The sequence below is a fragment of the Heterocephalus glaber genome, unplaced genomic scaffold (genome assembly GCF_053883595.1).
Source record: "Heterocephalus glaber isolate CG9 unplaced genomic scaffold, H.glaber_assembly_v1.0 deba00000347, whole genome shotgun sequence".
NCBI lineage: Eukaryota > Metazoa > Chordata > Mammalia > Rodentia > Bathyergidae > Heterocephalus > Heterocephalus glaber.
The window spans coordinates 25,171,772-25,194,655 of NW_028258143.1; the positions used below are offsets into that span (position 1 = coordinate 25,171,772).

Genomic DNA, 22,884 nt, shown 5'->3' on the forward strand with positions numbered 1-22,884 from the left:
TCAAAGGTGGAGTCTCATAACATAATGATCTCACGTGAACAAAAGGAAACATATTACATCGTGAATTACTTCCCAGACATTTTTCTCCTATACACTCTTTCAACCATTCAATAGAAATAAATGCAAAAGTTTCCACAAGGGGCATCGCTAAAGTCCAGTACAATCTCTTGAGGGAAAGACATTCAAAAGCCTTTGGAGGCAAGGAGAATCAATGCTTTAAGACATGAAAAGGAAGATTCTATTGTGTAAGTGAAAGATATGGAAGCATATGTATGTGACATGAATTTGAATGCTAGCTGTCTTATGGAGGGGAGTAGTAAAACAATTTTAAGTAGAGCTTGCTCTAAGTTATTCAGCACTCTTTGGAATCAATTTTCATGACCAATATCCAAGTACCTGAGAGATAGGCCTGAATAATAAGATAAATAATACCAAATGAGACATAGCTAATAGGCCTATTTGAGAAACTAAGTGCATTTGCTAGTCCATAACCCAAAATGGCTAGAGAGAATTTTCTCTTTTTGAATAGAATAACAGAGCTCATCTAAGCACAAAAGGAGTATCCATGCCACAAGCCAAAAATAGTGACACAAACGTGGGGCAGAACCATATGCCTAAATATCCATGTGGCAAGAGATTTCAGGACAGAGACTCAACAGCTATGTCTGGAAAGAATAGAGAAAAATATTTGGTTGTCCTTAGAAACACATGAAGTCCAACCATGGCAGTCATGAAATTGGAATCTGAGGCTATCAGAGTGCTCTGAACTGAGAGCCAAACCAGGGAAATTATATCTTATTTCCAATATTATAGTTTTAGTTTGCACTATAGGTTGCTGTGACTAGAGAAACAGATTATTTAAAACTTTGAGGAAATCCAAGTGGTCACTCCTGAGCTCTTCACTGCTGAGTGTTGAAAATGAAGCCAAAGGCTTAGTCACTCCCATCCCTTACATCCTTGATCTTAGGTAGTTGAATCATGAGGTGTGTGTGGCTAACCTAGTTCTGAATTCTGCCTCAGTTACTTAATAGCCTTGCTCTCTTGCAAAACACAGTTAGCCTTATAAATTTCATGCTTCCAAAGTAGGGAAAATATCTTATGATATACATTGATATTTAAGAAGTGTTTGTGTCCTCCTAAATTTTGTACATTGAAATCTTATCCTCCAAGGTCAGAGCATCAGGGGCATGTAGAGGTGATTACACCATGAGTTCCCTCATGGTGGAGCTTGGTGCCCTTGTAAAAGAGACTTCATAAAGCCAGCTGGCCCTCTTTCCCACATGAAGTCACTCAGCAAGAAGGTCCTACTAGTTCCAAATGTGCTCTTATTATCTTGATCTTGGACTTCTCTGGCTTCAGAACTGTGAGAAATAAATTGGTTGTTCATAAGTTTGTTACTACAGTTAAAATGAACTAACACAGAAATATATGCGCATACATATAAAAATATCAAATACAAATGGCTTGTTGTCTAGTCCTTTCTGGAAGTTTATGGTCATGGTTGGTTTTCTTTAGTGAGAAGAGTATGGCAGGACTGATTATGCAGGCCCACCATGAGCATCTTGCCAGCTCCCCTGTGGCTCCCAAAGTAGCACAACAGTCTAGAGTCTAGAGTCTACTTTCCTGGAAGCTGCCCCGCTAGACTGTAAACCCACTGAGAAAATCAATGGAGTCCTGGCCATCTTTATGTATCTTTTGTCTGGCATAGATCTTGGAACTCACTAAGGACTAAGGAAATAGGCCACATATAAGCAAGCAAGGTCCCATGACAATTTTATTTATGAAGATTACAAATATCATATAAAAATAATATATCCTTTATGTACTGAATCTTAAATAATCCAGATATCTTTGGACAAAATTCATCAAGAATAGCATACTTTTCATATCAGAGTTTTTCACATCCTTATTATTGCCAGTTTGAGCTGCTGACCTTATGGGACTCTCTCACTTACCATATGGGACTCGAAACTGGGGTCTACATAGTTCATATAACTTCCACCTTTGGGATCAAACACCCACCCTAGCACCTTCCCACTGCCCACATCACTAGTCAACTTCTCAGCCTCTCGGTTACCAATTTCTGGCTAGATTTCAGCTTCAATACCAGCTACCACAAATCAGCTTATTTTCAACAAGAAATTGTTTCAAATTTTGAGCTCAATTCTTTATGACTCTATTCTCTGATACCCTATCAAGTCTTAGCTGTTTGATTGCTCTTAGCTTTAATTTTTGTCTCTAAAGCTATGTACCATTGGATGAGCTCTGCTCAGTTCCTCAGCCTATTCAGGGTTCCTTTCTTTCAGTTTTTGAGATTTTAGTGCTTACATAGCTTATTCATCTGCAAATGCCTTAAAAGGGGGAAAAAGTAGAGCAGTACAGAAAATATCAACAGGTACTTTCTTTTTATCAAAATTTGTTTCTAAAACCTCCACAACTTCAATAGCTTTCCAATATCTAAAAAAAAAAAAAATCTAAGAATTCACATGTTTTGTGTTTCTCTAATTGCCAAAGGCTAAAATAGGGGTTACTTATTAGTAATATATTTTCTACCAGTGTATGTTAAGCTTCTAACCCATTGATCCAAATCCCTATCTTGTGCTGCTAAATCACCAGTGAATTCAGTGACAGCTCTCAGATCTGTTTTATTCTTTGCTTCCTCCCCACCTGCTCACTCAACCTTACCCTGTCCAACAAGTGATTCTACATGGAGGTGTGACTGGCAAACCATATGCTTACCTTCATTGCTATTTCCTTTAAATGTTTAACACATTTTCAAGATCAGTTTTCAGTTGTTTTACCTGACAAAGAAGCTATAATTGACATACCTTAGGGTTAGTGTTTTTGACCACTCTTTACTTTCACAATAAATTTCCACAGTAGTCACAGAAAATAACAGGAACTACACAAGAGCTAATTCTGAATTTGTATTACATTAACACTACAAGGATTAAATTATTATTATTGTTATTATTATTTTTTTTCGTACTGGGGATCGAATTCGGGACCTTGCGCTTTCAAGGCAGGCGCTGGAACCACTGAGCTAAATTCCCAGCCCCAAACACATTTTTTCTTTCCATTCTTTTTTTGGTACTGGGGATCGAACTCAGGTCCTTGAGCCTGTGCAGCAGGAGGTGAAACCACTGAGCTAAATCCCCGGCCCAGGACTAAATTCTTACCCACATCAAATTCACATGGGACTGAGGGAATCCACATAGCTGCTTTTATCTATGAAGTTACTCAAGGTTGGAGCCTACTCTCCTCCTTGGTCGTAACATCTGCAAACGAGGGACCCCACAGAGAGGCTGGAGAATGAAAGCTAGAGATGCCTGAGCTATCTTGAAATGATCCTGCTTCCCCCTATTAATTATTGGCCAGAATTAATCACAGAATAGTAATTTGAGACATAAAATCTAAAATATGGAGGACAATGCATTCTCTACTAGAGTCCATGTTCTAATTAAGTCCATGAACATCAAGCCTGCTAAGAACACTCACTTATATGGAGAAGGGCATGAAAATTGGTAGATGCCTTAAAAGTAGCTTCTAACTACACACTTTGACCTTCTTCCTCTCTCTTTTCTTCTAGGTATCATGAAACTTTATTGAAAGCCATTGAGTTCAAGCAAACCAGTTGATATTATCAGGGAGAAATAAAATTTGTAATGATTGATAAATTAACTTATGTTTCTGTGTATTCATTTATAAAATACATTTAATTATTTCTCATTCATTTCTTTTAACTAAAGAATTTCCTCATATTTCTAATTTTACAAACAGAACATAAATACTTATCAGATACTTAAATAGAAAAATCTGAAAGATTCTATGCATTTGGTGGATATGTTTAAGAAATCATAAATGACAGCTGAATAATGATCCTGAATAATGATCCTATAAAATGATAAGTAACATTTGAAAAATGGATATATTAATACATGTCTTTGACAATTGATACGTTTGTGAAACCAAATTACTGGAGACTAATTTATTAGCAGTGTAGTTGCAGTGAGCCAATGATCTTCAGAACACATTAGTCTTTGATCTACCAAATGAGAGTTGAGAATTCATGCCTCTTGCACCCATTCTGAAATGCTAAAGCCCAGTCTTCATGTGCATTTTAATATTATACACCTTTCTAACTATAGACCATAACTGAGAGGTTAACTCTGTGCTTTATCTGGTACATATTTATTCCTTTTCATTCTTCATCTCTTTTAGTGTTCCTCTGCTTCTGGTCAGCCTGAAGGCACCAATTTAGTTTGTCACTGCATGTCCTTGGAGCATGTTTATATTGTGCTTTCCTATCTGTGAGTTTCTCTATAGATTCCCTTATGGGCGCATGAACACTGAAACTTGTTCATAGTTATCTAGCCTCAAGAGGCCATGCATTTCACTTGAGTCGTGTCTGTGTGTTTCAACCTATGTACACTGATATACACATTCAAGGAATATGACACAGACTGAATATGAAGAGATTGATAATTATTTTTATGCTTTTATGTTTCTCCTTTCATATTAATATGGCATGTTAGTGTATCATGGTGACAGGTGGTGATGGTCGGTGATTGGGTAACAAGTGAAATCAAAAGGAATCTGAACACAGAATGGTTGAGGGACTATTAACTGCCAAACATTAACACCTCTAGATACCCTTGTAATTCTGTATTAGAGAAAAGGAAGAGATGGATGGAGGTTTAATTTAAATGCTGGAAAGCCAGGAGAAAAATACACAAAAGCTAAGCCCTCTAATACAACCTGAAAAAAGTAAAATGTAAAGGATCCATCCACATCACTTGCTTATCATTGCTTGGATGTTCTGCCAAAAAGTGAGGAAACAAAAAGTTGAAAAGGAAGCAATTCATTTGGTTCTTTTTTCCACCTAATATTCTTCTGTTGTATAGCTGTGTTGTACTTATTTTAGAACCTGAATCATCTTTCCTTTCACTAATAGATACAAAAGTGAATTATAGTATTATATGTAATTACTAAAGTGCATGCAATTTTATCTCATTTATACCTTTCTATGACCTGAATTTTGTGGCATCAAAAATGATTTGATAAAAATTTCACTGCATGTCAAGAAAACAACCATTATTACTATGTGAGGAATTTGAATAAATACGTTAGAAAGGTACATTTGACACAGCCAAATTCAGGAAGCTGTGAGTCATAACTAAGGAAAGAATGTTAGTCAGTGCTTTCAGAATCTGAACACATGATCCTGAAATTGAATGGTTATTTCTCCTGTGTTCACGATAGCCTTTTTGTCACACCCATTAGGGTCCAAAAAATCAAAAATGAGGACAAAGGTCAATGAAAAGAAATACTATCCAGTATTTCACATTTTCTAGGTTGTCAAGAAAGCAAGAATGGAGCCAGGGATTTAGCTCAGTGGTTCCGCTGCCTGCCTCACAAGCACCAAGGACCTGAGTTTGATCCTGGGTACCCCCTCATGAAATAATTAAATAAATAAAAGAAAGCAAGAATGAAAAATAAGTGAGTTAAGGCTAAGCTCTGTGTGAGTATGCCTAGGATCCTTAACTGCAGGCTGTTTACCTGCAATGAAGACTAAATCTGCTCCATAAGGAGCCCCTGGACACTAGTACGAGTTCTTGGGATCTCTTGGAAGTACCAAAAAGAATTTTACCCTGAAATGGCTTCTATATGATAGCCAAGTTAAAAATACTCCCTGTCAGAATGGACAAGTTTGCCAACATTTTGAATTAAGTTACTCCTAATAGGGCAAATAACCCTTGTGGAAAAAAGAGATCTCAAAATTGAGTAAAGTACAAATTTATTTCCCCAATATGGCTATCCATTTCATAAGTGACAGCCAGTTCAGTTGGGGTCCATGGCTTCTTCAGTGTCAAGCTCTTATCCTTCTGGCTGAAATAACCCCTAGATTATTGTACTCTGTGTGGCAGAAAGTAAGTGATGGCTACCTCTGGATTTCAGACCAACAGCAGAAGAGAAAAAGACAAAGTCCAAGGAAAGTGACTTTCCATTAAATTGTTGGTTTAAGAAGTTTTTCATGTCCTTTACACTAACATTTATTGATCTATATCTAGTTATATTATCCTACCTGAACACAGAAAGGGGGCAGATAAAGCCATATGTCTTAAAAGAATGAGAAAACATCTTTTGAGGAATACCAGGCTGCTACCATTAGACTGAATCTGTAGATTACTTCTCCACCCCAAACTATTCCATCTCATCTAAGTGCTGAGACACAAACTGAGCACTAATAGCCACACCAAATGAACTGATTTCCAAGCTAAGTGAGGGTCAAATATTTCCTCCCTGACTCTGTGTCCCAGTTGTGTATGACCTAGATGTCTGTCTTCCCTTCTTTCATGAAAACAAACAAATATACAAAATAAATGCACAAACTTGTAGCTGCAGGTAGGCTACCTTCCCTATAATGTGAGATTTTGTCTTCCTATCCAACAGTGATCAAGACTGCCAGATCCATGAAGGTTTTGAGTTCAAAGGCTAAGAACAGATTTCCAGACTGTAGACACTGACCTGTATTACAAAAATCATAGCATAATTGACTTAAAAATCACAACTCTGGAGTAAAATAATAAACTAAGTGTTTAAAAAGATTAATGGCAAATATGATCTTAAAACTACTCATGCAGCAAGCCAGATAGCTCAATCTGTGGAAAAATTCTTGTCAGAGATGATAGTGTCATCATTTTTACCAAAAATGTCTCTGTAAATTGCCATGCGATTAAACCAGAATCATTTATTTACAAATTCTAATTTGCAAGACATCTAGCATATGTTTTCCAGTCTATTTAATTTCCCTAAGCACTCTCTTGGACATTTTGGTATTAACAAGATATTTCTTTCATTATATTGTATAGGCTTGAATAATTTGTCCACAATAAAAGTGATTAATGAGTCTAACTGGAGATTGTGTGTGTCTGCTCTGTGTGAGCACTGTATCACCTAAACAGGAGCTGCTCTTCACCCTAGATAAAGATTTCCCTGAAGTGCTAAGACTTCCTGCTGAGGTCACCTGAAAACTCAGAGCTGCAATAGTGTGCTTCTGTGCAGCTCTGTATATACAGTACATTAAGTGAAGAATACCTCTACCAGTCTCTCCATACTCACATATGTCTTCTGAGCTGTCAGAAAAATCTCTTGATTGCTTGCCAGTGTTTTTCTTATAGTCACTGGATAACAGAACAAATAACGATAAAATACCTGTGTCAGACACCTAAGCCAGCGGTGGCAGAGAGCCTTGCAGCCACGTCAAGCCTGTAAATCCACCTCCGTAAACATCACTGGGTTGGCCTCCTCTTCCATGAGCCTGCTGTCTCATCTGCCTGATGAGTCCATGTGCTATGCAGGGAAATGATATTTGAAGAGATAGGGGAAGGAAGCAGTGAAGTTCATCCTTCATGTAGTCTCACTTGTCCAGGTGCCTTGTGGCTGTTGACTGGTCCAGAGAAAACTCATGGTGGACATAGGGAAACACTTTTATGGGTCTGGAGAGGTAGTCAGGTAGTCATGACTTCCTCTGTCTGTCTGTGCTTTATTTTTCTGTGAAGGACAAATTTGCAGTTGGATTGCTTACAGAAATTAGTTGGAGATAGATCAGGCAACTTGACAGTAAAAAAAAAAATTCCCTACAGTGAATCATATTTATTTTGGCTAATGCTAAGATATACACAGATTTATACGATTATCTTTAGTGCTGTCTGTCACATCAAGTATTTTCACATTTTTTCCTCTTGGACACGTGATAGGACTGCACTCCCTCACTACCTTATTAGCTAGCCTAGCATGAGCTTCTTTGTAAAGGAGACAGGAAAGGCCAAGGCAAAGAATATCCCAGTGCTGAAAAATCCACTTTCCATGTTTCCCAAGAGGAGCTTATTCCTTCCCTATTCAATTTCTATAAATAATCCCAACCCTCACATACTCCTGGGAAGCAAGTTCCAACATGAGTGATTTCCTCCTGGTGCCAGTGGCCAGACCCTGCCCTCTACTCCCCACTTCCAAGGTTGAAGAGTCAGTGACTCTGAGGTCAGTGAAATTTGCTTTACCCCAAGCATTGCTGGTAAAGATAAACAGTTCCCACTTCAGCCAAATTTTCAAATGGTGCACATCCCATAGCAGCAATGTCTGTAATTTAGGGTGTGATTGCAGCAAAGGACCAAGATTCCTGTTGAGATGTCAAGGCCATTTTGAAGAGGAAGAAATGAAGCTGCTGAATGGGATCCAGAGAAAAATATAGATATCTGATCCACAAGAATAAATTGGATTGAAAAGCATGCAAATTCACAAAATAATTATAAAAGTCAGCAACAAATAGCACACACAGAAAATACTTCAAAAAGTCAGGAAAGAAGGGGGATTTAAACACCCATCAAGATGTAAATGAATAAACAGCTAGTGATATTTGAATGTGACAGTCATAAAGAATTGCAGTGTGTCTTGTAACAATGACCCTAACATAAAGACCATATTGTTCATTTTAATTTGTTATCAGAAAGGGCTAGCCGAATGTTTATTATGCCTTCTGACACTAAGGTCTAATACAGCTGATGGGGCCAGAGAGATCAAGAGCATCTTTACAAAGAATAAGTTTTACATGCTCTCTGAAGGATAGAAAGGCTGATTCAGGTAGAATCAAGTCATAAAAGAACCAAGATCTTTGATCTTGGAAAGCACAGAAAGTTTTTGTTATAAAATGATAATACTAGCATTTATGAGTGCTTACCACACGTGACCACAAAGGGAACATTTCTCATGGATTAAATCATTAAAGTGTCTCAATTCAGCAAAATAGATTATTCACCCTCCTTTTATAGATGTGAGAAAGGAGAGAAAATGAAGTTAAGTAGCTTATCTAAAGGTGGAGTTGCAGCTGGAAGCCCCAGCTTACCTGGTTCCCTTTACAAACTTACAATAAAAGGAAGATCCTTACAAGAATTCCCAGAAGTGAGGCTAGGAAGCTGCGGCAAGTTCAGCTGATGAAGGTTCTGGAAGTGCCAGGCCAAAGAGTTGTGGCCAAATTAAAAGGACTGCTTTTTAGGATTCCTGTACTCTTGTTGATAGTAGGAACATGATGAAGATCTATTTATTCCTGATGTGACAAAGCATGTAGCAAAGGAAATGTTGCTCACAGATACCACAGGCAATAGAGAGGTCATTCAACTTGAAGTTGATTTATTTTTTTCTTCTTAAATTCTTTAATTGGTACATTTTAGGTATACAATATGTTTACATTTATCATTGGGTGTTTGTACCTGTACATGATGTAGCTTGGTTTTTATTTATTTTTCCCCCATTACCTGTGTGCCCTTCATCCCCTCCACCCTTTCCTATTTACATAGACTACGTTTCCGTTTTTTTTTCTTTTCCCATAATTTTTCCTTTCCCTTCTTTCTTTTCCCCTTCCCCTCCCACCACCCCTACCCCTTTGGACCTATTCCTATTTCAACGTATCAATTATTCATTATTAATCCCGTTAATCCTTACTTACACTTTCAGTTTCTCACACTAGAGAAACTATTTGGTATTAATAAATAGTACACACGTGTAAATACTGAAGTTGATTTTTAAAAAAGAGAAATATATCTTACTCAGAGCTTAAAGAACTTATATTTTGAAAGGAATTATTGTATATTTTAAACTGGTTACAAAGACACAGGGGTGACTGGTTTCTGAATATAAAAGGACCATACAAATTTCATTTTAGCAGCATTTTATGTTATTTTCTCATTATCTTTGGACATGAGTGCTGATCTGGCTAGAATGTATTACAATGGGGTTTTTAATCGTAATTGGAGAACCTCCTTCCTGATCTTAAATGTATCAGCCAACTATTTTATTAGAACAACTGAGATTTATATCTTGCTATGGAAAAGAGATAATTCTAGGCTATAACTGCTCCTCTCGTGGTCGGTTAACATTTGTGATCTTAAATGTAAGTAAACTCTGGGCTTTCTGTAGAACATTTTCTTCCAAGCTAAGAGCACTCCCTACAAACACACTGAAGAAAACCTTTTATTGTATTTCTCATAAAGAGATGAGAAGAAGTGGTGAACATCTTGCCCTTCATGCATTGCATCCCTACAGAGGCAAGGGGAAACCTCTGCAGCCTTTGATTCCTTTGGTGGCTGTGTAGGGCCCTCTCCCTTCACATCTGCTTGTGGCTGCCAAGGTATGGCTATTCCCACTGGCAGTTTTTGACAGTAGTTCTCAAACTTGGCCTGACGGGGTAAATGGATCTTCTCTGTGGAATTACTTTGTGACAGTCCTTTTGTAATAGGGATTGTGCTTATTTTTCTTCTTTGCATGTTTTTGTTTTCTTTGTTGATTTCCCCCCTCTTTTCTGCAGTAACATTTTGGGGAAAAAAAGACTGAACCTCTAACTTATTGAATTTTGGAAACTGGAAATAGTATGATGAGAAGATTCGTAATTATACCTATCTCTCAGGGTGTAATGACTTAATTAATATACCCTTCATGAGACTTTGTGCTGTGGGAAGCACACAGCTGCACAGGCTGATGGAAATTAAGGTGTCGTAAAGTGCAGAACCCCGAGTGTTTTGATTGTGTGTGTTTTAAATGTTTAATATAGAGACTTTTTTCTTCCTTTTGCTTTAATTTGTGCATAGAAATTGGTCTTCCCTTTCCTGAGCCTATAGAAGATAATAAGGAGGAGGACAAAAGTATATAAAGTTGAAGCTGCTAAGGCCCAAGGCTTTTTCCAAAAATGCATGTTATTATGTTTCTTCTCTTTTGCTCAATTATTTAACCTAAGAAAATTCCAAAATGGCTCGGAGTTAGATTTTTATTTTCACCCTCACCACCTGCCTCACTGCTAAAAGTGGATATATTTCATTATTTTCAATTTCTCCAGAAACATTTGAGTCTATCCCTCCCACCCTTTTAAAAAATGGGATGTAATCACATTTTATTTGAAAGTGGGAGCTGGGATCAGTGGAGAGACAGCTTAGAGAGATGGAGGTAGGATGAAGTTGCAGCAATGCTTTCAGCACACTTTCCTGCAAGACCTTTGGGCACTATTTTTTACAATTAGAAGGGAGAGCTGCTCCGCATGGTTCATCTAAACTCCCCAGAGGAAAACTCAACAGTCAGCGAAGTTATTCCAGACTATCAAACATATTCTATGGATAGAAACTGAGCTGAGGCACCTGACGAGGGTCAGGTAGCATTATGTTTAAGAACCACATGTTCTCAAACTCCTTTTCTCTCTATATTCCTCATTCTCCATCTTTTCCCTTTTTATGCAAATCTTGCTACAGAGGAAATCTCTGTATATGTGAGTAATTTTGCCTGTTAGAATTTGTGAGATGAAGACTTCCTTAGGGACAAAAAACCAGGAAATTCCCAAATGGAGTAATTGAGTAAAACTGGAAGTACTGTGACAAAATGAAAGATCACTTATAGATCAAGTCAACAAAGACAAAGTGGAGGAGACTCAAAACAAAATTTTGTGGGGTTTTTTGTAACAATTTTGTTTTATTTTTAAGGTGACGTAAATCATACAATTCAGTTATCTCCAATTTTCAACCAGAAGACAAAGGAGGTGTTGAACAAAACAGGTAAGAATGACATACAACCCAGATTCCCAAGAACTAGTCAGAAGCATTTTCAATGATCTAGACAATGTCATATCAAAAATCCATAGAGGGCCAGGAATTTAGCTCAGTGTGCCTTGCCTGCCTCGCAAGCACAAGGTCCTGAGTTTGATCCCTGGTACCAAAAAACACCACAAAAAAACATAGAAATGCTATTGAAAATTCCAAAACAAAAAGCATGGTTACACCTGAGATTTTCTGAAACATCTTGTGCTACTAGAGAGGCTCCAAACATCTGAACATGCCTCAGTTGGTCATAAAGGTCACAAGGAAAGAGATGTAAAGTCTGGGAAAAAGAACATGGCAGGTAAGCTTGATACTGCCGTGCTGGATCTACTCAGAGAGCAGAACACTGAAGTCCCAACTCTGCCAATGACTAGCTGTACGAAATGTGGACTTCTTGGTGCCCAGAGGACTTGCCAGAAACCTCCACTAAAAAGATGATCAAACTTTACCCTGCCTCCCTGTCACTAAACCTGTCTCTCATTGTTCCAGCTTTCACAGTGAATTTTGGTTCACTAAAATGGAATGCTCTCAACCACAAAGCATACATAGTCAATTCATTTTGCTAAAACATCTTCAGGGAAATTTTTGGTATTTTTTATTGTGGTAAAATATATTTAAGATAAACTTTTACTGTTTCAGTTCATTAGTACACTTGTGCAGTACATAATATCCCATGTCTTGTGTGTAGCTGGCACACACATGTAACACATCTTCATTCTTTTTTTTATTCCCTTTCCTGGGTGTAATTTCCCATTTCCCCATTGCCTTTTGGATAGTTCCTTACAGCAGCCTGAACCCATCTGAGTTCACCCTTTTTTACTTTTCCTGAGCAATATTTCATTCTTTGTACTGTATCCCTTTAAAAGCCCAGGTGCATTTGTCTTAGCTGGAATTGAGCTAAGTTTATGCCAGTCTATCTCTCTTCCTGCAGCAGTCTGAATAAAACCTCTTGTGCCATTTTTTGACAGGTTTCATTTCTGTTTGTTCCCTACCTTGAAAATGATGATGCTTGCAAAATCTTCCTCCCAGGTTATCATAAATATTAAATGAATAAATATGTGTAAAGTGCCATATAAATGTTTATTAAAATATATCTATTTTTCATAAAATCCATAAAAATACCATCAGTCTAGGAATTTAAACTTTGATATGATTTTTCCCTAAAGGTTCCACATTGTTGTCTGGCCCCTGACTACTTCCAATATCACAATTCAATGTCAAGTACATCAATCCTTCCTCTCCATTATTCTGACTTATGTCTGAAATATTCCTTTCTTCCTCCTGTCTGAGCCATGTGCAATTGATATAATGTTGCTCAGTGCACCTTTCTCTGTAGGAGCTCACATTCACTTTCTCTGGGGTATCAAGCATTTTGATCATAGCTGTGTCATAAAACTCAGTACAGTCTCTATGTACCTTTCCCTTTGATGTCCTTGAAGTTTGACAATATTTAAGATTTTACTTTTCAGTTTACAATGCTGCTAGTGTGTCTATACATACTGTTTTATTTATTTCTCACAATAATTCCATGAAATTGATTCTTATTTTGTTTCTCAGTTAATAAGAATTAAAAAAAGGTTTGAGCAATAGACTATTGAACATGGTCACTTAACTTAGAATTGATGAGGCCAGTTTTTCTGCCTAGTAGAAATCTTGCTTTACTACTTGCCAGATGAGTCCTCTTTGTGACATTACTTAAGTATTGGAAACTTACATAAAATACAGGCCTAATACACACTTCAGTGAGCTATTACCATGCTCCTTCCTTACCATGATATATACTAAGAACCAAGTGATAAGTGGTTGTCTTAGAAAGTACTTGTGTAGAAATTCTGTGAGAGACTCAAGAAGACAAGAGAACTGAAGCGATGAATCAACAAGGAATCATAGAATGTGCACGTGTGCAAAATCCCCACTTAAATGTAGGAATTTCTTATAAATTTAGAAAAATAAATAGAGTAAAGGTTTCTAATTGATACTTGTAATCTCAGACACACACAATCCAGTTCCAGCCCAGGTAATGAGCAAAAATGCAAAACCACAACAGAGCAGTAACTCAAAAATTAAACTGTTGGAATCCTCATGCTCAGAGAAGACAATGTGCCACTGGACCTCACTTGATAATTCATGTGATTTATACAAAAGCCTTCTGCTTTTCAATTCCAAATTTCTGTACATTGTAAACAGCATACAATGCTGTATAACTTCTGTTCAAAGACATTTTAAATAACATGAAAACCTAAAAACAACCCCAGGATTTTGTCCATTCTAGTACATTGATCATAGGTTTTCATGAATAAGAGAAATAAATATCCATAGTACTGGCTCTAGCTATACTGATGAGTCTAGTATTATTTGCAGTCAATAAATATATATTACAAGAAAAATTGTTAAGAAAGGCATAATTTTAGTCATTAAATTAAGCAGGCAGAATAATACAGTGTTTTTAAGCATAGCCTTTACAGTTACACTGACCTTAATTTGAAGAATCTTTAAGTATTCTTGGAATAGACTTGAACACATCACTTTGTCTCCACCACAGAAGTGTCTTCTTGATGCATCTACTTGAGTTGATGGCAGACAGATCAGAGGTACTCTGTAAAAGTACACAACACCATTACTACATGTAATACTCACTACACTTCTTTTTATAATGGCTATTTGCACAAAGTATAAAATAAAATATTCAAATAAACACTAGTTGATAAGTACTAACAATCCAGATTGAAGTACAAATCAATATTTTCCCCAAAGAAGTTTAAAGCATATTTTAAAAGATGAAAGTTTTATACTTAAAAAATAACCTTTCTTATTTTAAAATTCATGCAGTCAGTGATGATCAATTTGTCACATTTCTACAATTACTGTTCTTGTTTTGTTACAGTACAAATGTATTGGGGAAGTTTCCAGCCTTCTATAATAAGAAGGAAATTTATTTGACATCAAAATGACCTACAGTGTTTGAAATCCAAGAAACTGTGGAGAATTCATCCAGATCTGCAGATAAAATGAGAAGTCAGTATGCTGTTTCCCACCAGAGAGAATGCCCTAGGTTTCAGTAGACTATGATGGAGTATCCAAAGAGAGAATTCACAAATTGAAATGTGTTTTCTTGACACATAAACTTGCAAATATACACTGGCTGGAGGAAGTGACTGGGTGAGGACCCAGACAGTCTGTGAGGGTGGCTGTTCCTGTAGTGAAATTCACCATCTACTGGACTGCGGCCCTACAGGCTCTGGAGCTCAGCTCGTCCACACTTCTGTGTGATGGGACTTAGGGCTGCCAGCTTGTATTAACAAAGCTCATGAGAGCAACATTTAGGAATAGAGCACCAACCAAATAATTCATAATAAACAGGAACAGAAATACAGAATATGCTGGAATATTGCATAGAAAAAAGGCAAAACATTCTCTCCCTAGTGAAAATTCGCATCATTTGAAAAAATTGGCATTTTCACCTCTAATATCCATTTCCCTTACTTTTTATATACTCAGGACCCTACCTTCCAGATGAATGCATCTCCATCCAGCTAAAGATACATGTGCATCTCCACTTGGCCATTTTTCCAGGTTCTTATCAATGCTCCTAGGAATGGATCTGATGAGGGTTTCCAGAAAATAGTTCTATAAGATGTAATGTGAGTGGGGCTGAACATAGGGTAGCAGGAACTGGGTAACCACTTTACACCAAATGTTTAAAATCATATGCTGACACTTCCACGGAAACGAATCTGTATTCTAGGATCCTAACATGTGATGTCTCATTATCACCTTTCCATTGTTTTGGTTTGCATTGCTTTAATTGAGAAATAAACATCTATTTTTCAGCTATTAATACCGTGCCCTTTGTGTAAATTGCTAAATCAGTTCCCTAATCCATAAAACTGACACTAATTAAATGTAGTGGAAGCTGAGAGCAGTGACAGCAGTTAACAGCCAATGACCCAATGACTTCAGGACATACAGATACATGGATTTGGCAAGAGAGACAGACAAGTGCTGAGTGAAGGCCAAATAGGATGGGTGCTTGGCATATAAAGAAAATAATATGAAACCTGTTGTGCAAAGAAATATGAGTTATTCAAAAGATAAAATCAGATTAATGAAGGAGGACCATGGATATTATTAGTTAGATGACTTGATATATTATCCTAGTTTTGTGGGGTTTTTTGTAATTTTGAAACACATTCAGACAGTACGTGCAATAAAGAAATCAAGAAAGCCATTTTAGATTCTCAAGTCATGGCATGATATTTTCACTTGTCTGTTGCCTATTTGACTATTTTGATGCTTCTGAGAAAAATAAGTACAAAGAGAACATCTGAAAGTACTAGGTACAATGTTCTAGGGACATGACAGAGGTGCATTATATAATATCAGTTCCTTTAAGTTCACAAGAGGAAAGTTACATAAAAAACACCATCCCCTCAAAAAGAGCATGCATGTGTAAGTTTCATCCTCAAAGTCTCAAAGTTTGGAGGTGATTCATAAATGAAAGTAGCTTCAATCTAAAATAAAGTTCTGTTTCCCACCGATGATTAATCTTATTAAAAAATAGGAGAACTTAAAGCCATGGATAAAAATACAAAGAAGAAATGAAGACTATAAGGATCAAAGACGAAAATGTAATTTTTGTCAATGAATTAAGCACTTCCCTGTTGAGATTTTTAAAGTTGTTCTCTAAAGTGAACCCATCTGAGTTAGAAGTATTTAGCTTTTCTCTGTCTCTGCCTTTGTTAAACCAGTACCTTATGATGTGGTTACTTTATGGCCACTCAGGTCTCTACTTAATCTACTTTACCAGACAGTGAATGATACGCTCAGAATGGAGTTTGTTCTGCTGTCTCTTTTTTCTCTGTAACTCGTTGCTTCAGGATGCTTCCGAATCATCTCCCAGTGGAAATATTGCTGCTGTTCTATCAGTGGAGGGATTCATGCATTTGACAGCTATTCAGAAGTGCTTAGTGGAGACCAAACACATATCATACTATCATATATGTTAGAAATAGGCATTCACTGTAATTACATGAAATCATGTGGTCTCACTTAATCCTTGAAAGATATTATTTGTCTACTAAATCATTTTTCCAGGATTTCTCAGCTGCAATGCGATACGTTGGACTACACACCAAATATGTCCTTCCTCTATGCCTGTGTCCCCCAACTTTTTAAGTATAAGGGTGCTATACTGCAGCTTCTCATTCACTGGAAAGAAGAATATGGGGTTACCTACAGATTAAGGGTATGTATATGTAACTCTTCATTGTTCACCTACAAAAATACACTGTTCTTTCTTGAAAAGTTATAGAGAGTTGTAGGAAATTGGCAACCACTGGAAGATTTTGAGTTTGAACAATGTTATCACATCTTTATTTTAAAAAGATCACTCTGGCTGTTGTCCTGATAATAGAGTTTATATAGAGAAGCATAGAAACAGGAAGATGCTATTTCAGTATGTGTGAATGGAAGCAATGATAAATAATAAGATATGGATATAGTTTTAACTCAAAAGAATTTTCTAAAGAATTGAGTTTGCTGGATGACAGGTAAGAGAGAAGATAGAATTCAGGTTTAGTTCTAAGTGGAAGGCTGTCTATGACAGGATAAAGAAGGGCTGAGGCCCAGAGACTCTTGGACTTTTGGGAACCAATGTAGATCAGGGTCTCAAAATATATTAGGACTGAGGTAGAGTTTGCACATGCCAATGGCTATACTATGTAGAGAGAAGATATGTGGACTGAAATTCAGGAAGATGATCTCAATAGACATGTAATTGGGAGTCCAAGTACAAAAATAGTATTTAAAGCAAGGGAGTAAATGCAACCATTTGGCATATGAATATAGCTAAAATTAGGAGAGATAATGATTAAAATTTTGGACATTTTAATATTAGGGTGTTGCAGAGATAGGAGAAAGCAGCAAAGGACAAAACTGTGGAAACAACTCTATAGGAACTTGAATCCAATGCATTTTCAATTTAAAGGCTTTTACATTTGCTTTTACCTAACACTTGTAGACATTTTGTCAGAGGAACAAAAACCTTGTGCTGTATTATTTATTATTTTAAACAACAAATAATAATTTAATACCCCTTTAATGTCAGTTACAGTCTTACAGGTAGAAAATTAAGATACATTTTCAAAAATTCCTACCATCAAATAAAATTGATTAAAATAGAAAAAATGCAGTTAATATAAACAAAATGTTCTATCCACAATGTGAAGAAAGCACTGGTTTTCAAGACGTACACCTATTTGCTCTTCCAACTTTGAGCAGGTCCAAGGAGAGAAGTTTTATTTGAACCTATGAAGAGAGGCTTCATAATCAGAGCTTTGACCAGCTCCTCCTTTATTGTTCCTCATTTTAAATACCTCTTGGGCACCTCTGATAGCCCTGCAGCATTTGGAATTTTAATTCAACTTACAAGAGACATTTAGTTACTATGACAGTCCAGGAGGGTAGCTATTTTCTGTGCTGAAGTCAAATGACCTTCAACCCCACCAACCCCACCCCACAGATAGAAAGGAAGTATCATCTTAAGTCCAAAAAACTGCATAAAATAAAAAAAAATTCTTGAAAATACTGGTGAAATTGCTTGTGTGTATATATTGTAAATAATTTTTGACTTATAAAATTAATGAAAATCAAGCTACAGTCTTCACAATGAGAAAGCTTACTCTGATAAACCCAACAAAGTTTCTTTGTTACTTTGAACACCAGTCTATGTGCGGGGCCATGAAAAAATTTCAGCAAACTCAAACACAATGCTTAGCCATGAAGACAACTTTATTACCACAAAAGATGAAGAAGAAATGAATGCAGAATTTCTGCAATGTACAGCATCCAGAATTCAAGCCTCTCTCATCAGCTAGTATCCCTGGCATGATGGTTAAGCTTCATTGTCAGCTTGATGGACTTGGGAGTAAATATACATTTTTGATGGTTTATTTTAGGGATAGCAAATAAATTGTGAAACATATCTTGTTTTTAATTTCTATCTTTTTCTTTCCTTACGGTAAACTTCTGGATGTATCTGGGTGGGTCATGGAGGGGTGACTTTGGACATTATATAAGGACCTTCACCTCTTCCTCCCTGGCTCTGATCTCCAGCTCTGCTTCCTGGCCACCTAAAAGTGCTCAGCACTGCTTTCCCGTACCCTTCCACCATGATGTCTCCATAGTCTGAGTCTTCTGAAACAGTAAGTCAAATCAAACCTCCCCTCTTTTATGTAGTGGGTATTGAGCATTTTGTGCCAGCAACAGGAAGAGTAATACACCTATTTCTTTTCTAAGGTGTTCTTCATAAAAAAGCTGGGCTAAAAGCACATTTTATTGAAAAATAAATGAGAATCAGAATAAAGTTTGTGACAACAAATTATAGAAAAAAATGGAAGTATAACAAGTTAAATGCATAAAATGACTATACATCAAAAGGAGGATCATATCATAAAATTGATGTCAAAGAAATGCTTCTATATACTAAATAAAGGACAATAAAAAACAGATCAATACATTGTATTGAAATGCTACTCCATAGCTCATAAATATGAATAACTACTCTGTGTCAATTAAAAATGTATTCAAAAACAGTTCAGTAATAGAACAGAAAGATATAAATAGCAGTTGATATAATCCAGAAAAGAATTAAATAGAAAATCAATATAGTGATATGAATATCCATCTTATAAACAAACTGAAAAATTACAAGGAGTCACTCCTTAAAATAGAATTAGAGATATAAACAAAAGTCTTCACAAAATTGAGCAGAATATTGTAAAATAGAAGAAAAATAAGGCCAAAGCTTGCCATTGTACACCTGTAATCCCAGCAGTGGAGTGGCTGAATCAGGAGACCCGTGAGTTCAATGGCAGCCTGCGTTACATAGAGCGTTTAAGTCTAGTCTACTCTATGTAGTGTGACCTTGCTTCCAAAGAAAGAAAGAAAAGAAGAGAAAAGAAAAGAAGTTGGAACAAAGAAAGAAAGAAAGAAAGAAAGAAAGAAAGAAAGAAAGAAAGGAAGGAAGGAAGGAAGGAAGGAAGGAAGGAAGGGAGGGGAGGGAAGGAGGTATAAATAAATTTTTTTTGTTTAATAATACATTTGCTATACCTAAAATAAACTACCAAGAAATAATAAAATAAATCTTCAAAAATGAATATTTGAATCTGTACCACATTTGATAAGATAGGGTGAACGTTTACATTTAAAATTAATATTACAGCTTTTCCACCCACTCTCCCCTCTCCCCTTGTGCTGTTCTGGCTGTGCCGTGCTTGCTCTGAGCTCTGGGCTCTTGCTAAACTAGCCTGGCCTAGTCTCCCTTCAACCACCAACATAATTATCTATTGGGACCTCATCAGCCACCATTATATGTTCTCTGACATTTACAAGATCCGGAAGATCCAGAGATCGTGAGCAGGCTGTTTCTGGAGGTGGAGGGCAAGATGGTCAGTAGAACAGAGGTTCTACTGACTGTTCATTGATGGAAACTGATGGCTCGCTCATTGGTGGAGATGCCTCTGCTGAAGGCCCGGAGGGTGAAGGTACTGAAAGCACAGTAGTCACTGGTGTTGATATGGTCATGAACCATCACTTTCAGGAAACCAGCTTCACAAAAGAGGCCTGCAAGAAGTACATCAAAGATTATATGAAGTCAATCAAAGGAAAACTTGAAGAACAAAGACCAGAAAGAGTGAAAGCTTTTATGACAGGGGCTGCAGAACAAATCAAGCACAACCTTGTTAATGTCAAAAACTATCAGTTCTTTATTGGTGCAAACATGAATCCAGATGGCATGGTTGCTTTTCTGGACCACCATGAGGTTAGTGTGACCCCATTCATGATTTTCTTTAAGGATGGTTTAGAAATGGAAAAATGTTAATGGATTTGGTGGTTACCTTGGATCTATCACTTGTCATAACTGGCTGCTGCTTGTCATCCACAAAACACCGAGGTTTTAGAACATATAATAATCAAGATCCACGAAACTCAACAGAAGAACAAAACACTACAAGTAGTTCAAGGAAAGAAACAAATCACATGCAAAGAAAATCCCATCAGAATCATAGCAGACTTTTCAACACAAAACCTCAAGTCAAGGAGAGCCTGGAGTGAGGTATTTCAAGCCCTAAAAGAAAACAACCTTCAACCTAGACTGATGTAGCCTACAAAACTATCTTTGAAAATTGATGGAGAAATAAGATACTTCCCTTACAAAGAACACCTGAGAAACTTCATGAATACCAAACCAGCAGTCCAAACAAGTTTAAACAATATCCTAGAAAAATATAATGAAGGTCACAACTCCTCAAGGTGCAACAGAGCAAATCCATCAGACAAGGCAAGAAATTAAAGGGAGAGGGGGAAAAATAAAAAATAAAAGAGCCAACAACAAGAAAATAACAAGACAAGGATAAGTCAATATACATCAGTTATAACCATCATTGTTAATGCTCTCAATCCACTAATCAAAATAAATAAACTGGCAGAATGGATTCAGAAGCAAAATCCAACAATATGCTGTACACAAGAAACGCACCTAGTTCAAAAAGAAACTCATAGACTGAAAGGAAAAGGATGGAAAACAGTTCTCCATGCAATAGGAACCCAGAAAAAAGCAGATATAGCAATCTCATTTCCAGACAAAATACATTTCAAACTGAAACTAATTAAAAGAGACAAAGAGGGCTGGGGATTTAGCTCAGTGGTTCAGCCGCCTGCCACTCAAGCACAAGGTCCCGAGTTCAATACCCAGTACCAAAAAAAAAAAAAAAAAAAAGGAGAATCCTAAAAGAGACAAAGAGGGTCACTACATTCTTGAAAAGGGAGCAATCCAAGAGGAAGAGATCACAATCATAAATATAAACATGCACCAAATACTAATGCCCCCAACTATACAAAACAAATATTAATGGACATGAAAAACCAAATAAGCACTAATACAATTGTAGTGGGGAACCTTGATACTCCACTGTCACAAATAGACAGATCATCTAGACTAAAAATCAACAATGATATACTAGAACTGAACTGAGCTTTTGAACAAATGGACTTCATAGATGTCTATAGAGTTTTCCACCCCCACAAAATCAGAATATACATTCTTTTTGGCTGCACATGGGTCATCCTCCAAAACAGACAACATTCTAGCTCATAGAGCATGTTTAAGTAATTGCAAAGGAGTTGAAGTTATCCCATGTATATTATCAGACCATGGTACAATTAAACAGGAGATCAATAATAAGAAACCACAAGAACTTCACAAACACATGGAAATTGATTAATACTCTCCTGAAAAACCAATGGGTCACAAAGGAAATTAAAGAAGAAATTAGACAGTTTCTACAATTAAATGATAATGCCTATACAACATTCAGGAATCTATGGGACACAATGAAAGCAATTCTATGATGGAAATTCATAGCAGTGAATGCCCATACTAGGAAAACAGAGGGAGCTCAAATAAACAACCTAATGATTAACCTCAAGCTCCTAGAAAAAGAAGAGCAAAACAAATCCAAAGCTCCTACAAGGGAGGAAATTATAAAGATCAGAGCAGAAATCAATATAATGGAGACTAAGAAAATGGTACAAAAAAAAATCAATGAATTGAAGAGTCGGCTTTTCAAAAGAATAAATAAAATTGATAAACTCTTAGCCAACCTTGTCAAAAAAGGAAAGAAAAGGCTCAAATCCATGCAATTAGGAACTAAAAAGATGAAGTCACAACAGATCCAATAGAAATCCAGAGGATCATCAATACCTACATTGATAACTTTTACTCTAATAAAATGGAAAAAAACAGAAGAAATGGACAGATTTCTAGATACATATGAATTACCAAAGTGGAATGAAGAAGATATAAAAATTCTAAATACTCCAATTACAATCAGTGAAATTCAAAACGTAATTAAAAATTTACCAACAAAGAAAAGCCCAGGTCCCAGTGGCTTCATTGCAGAATTCTATAAGGCATTTAGGGAAGAAATATTGCCACTACTCTTTAAACTTGTCAATAAAATTGAAAGTGAAGCAGTACTTCCAAATTCATTCCTGGAAGCAAGTGTTCCTTTGATTCCAAAACCAGGGAAAGACCCAACCAAAAAAGGGAACTACAGGCCAATCTCCCTAATGAAAACCGATGCAAAAATCCTCAATAACATACTGGCAAACAGAATACAGATGTTAATCAAGAAGATCATTCACCATGACCAAGTCTCATTTATCCCAGGGTTGTAAGGATGGTTCAATG

At 36.6% G+C, this 22,884-nt stretch overlaps 1 protein-coding gene across 1 annotated transcript; it reads left to right on the top strand.

The window, feature by feature from the left end:
* Nucleotides 1-20,065: 20,065 nt before the first annotated feature.
* On the top strand, nucleotides 20,066-20,569 carry LOC147829885 (translationally-controlled tumor protein-like). Its single transcript, XM_087197212.1, has one exon. The coding sequence runs from the start codon at nucleotides 20,116-20,118 to the stop codon at nucleotides 20,512-20,514; it is 399 nt and encodes a 132-aa protein (XP_087053338.1). The 5' UTR covers nucleotides 20,066-20,115; the 3' UTR covers nucleotides 20,515-20,569.
* Nucleotides 20,570-22,884: the final 2,315 nt, after the last annotated feature.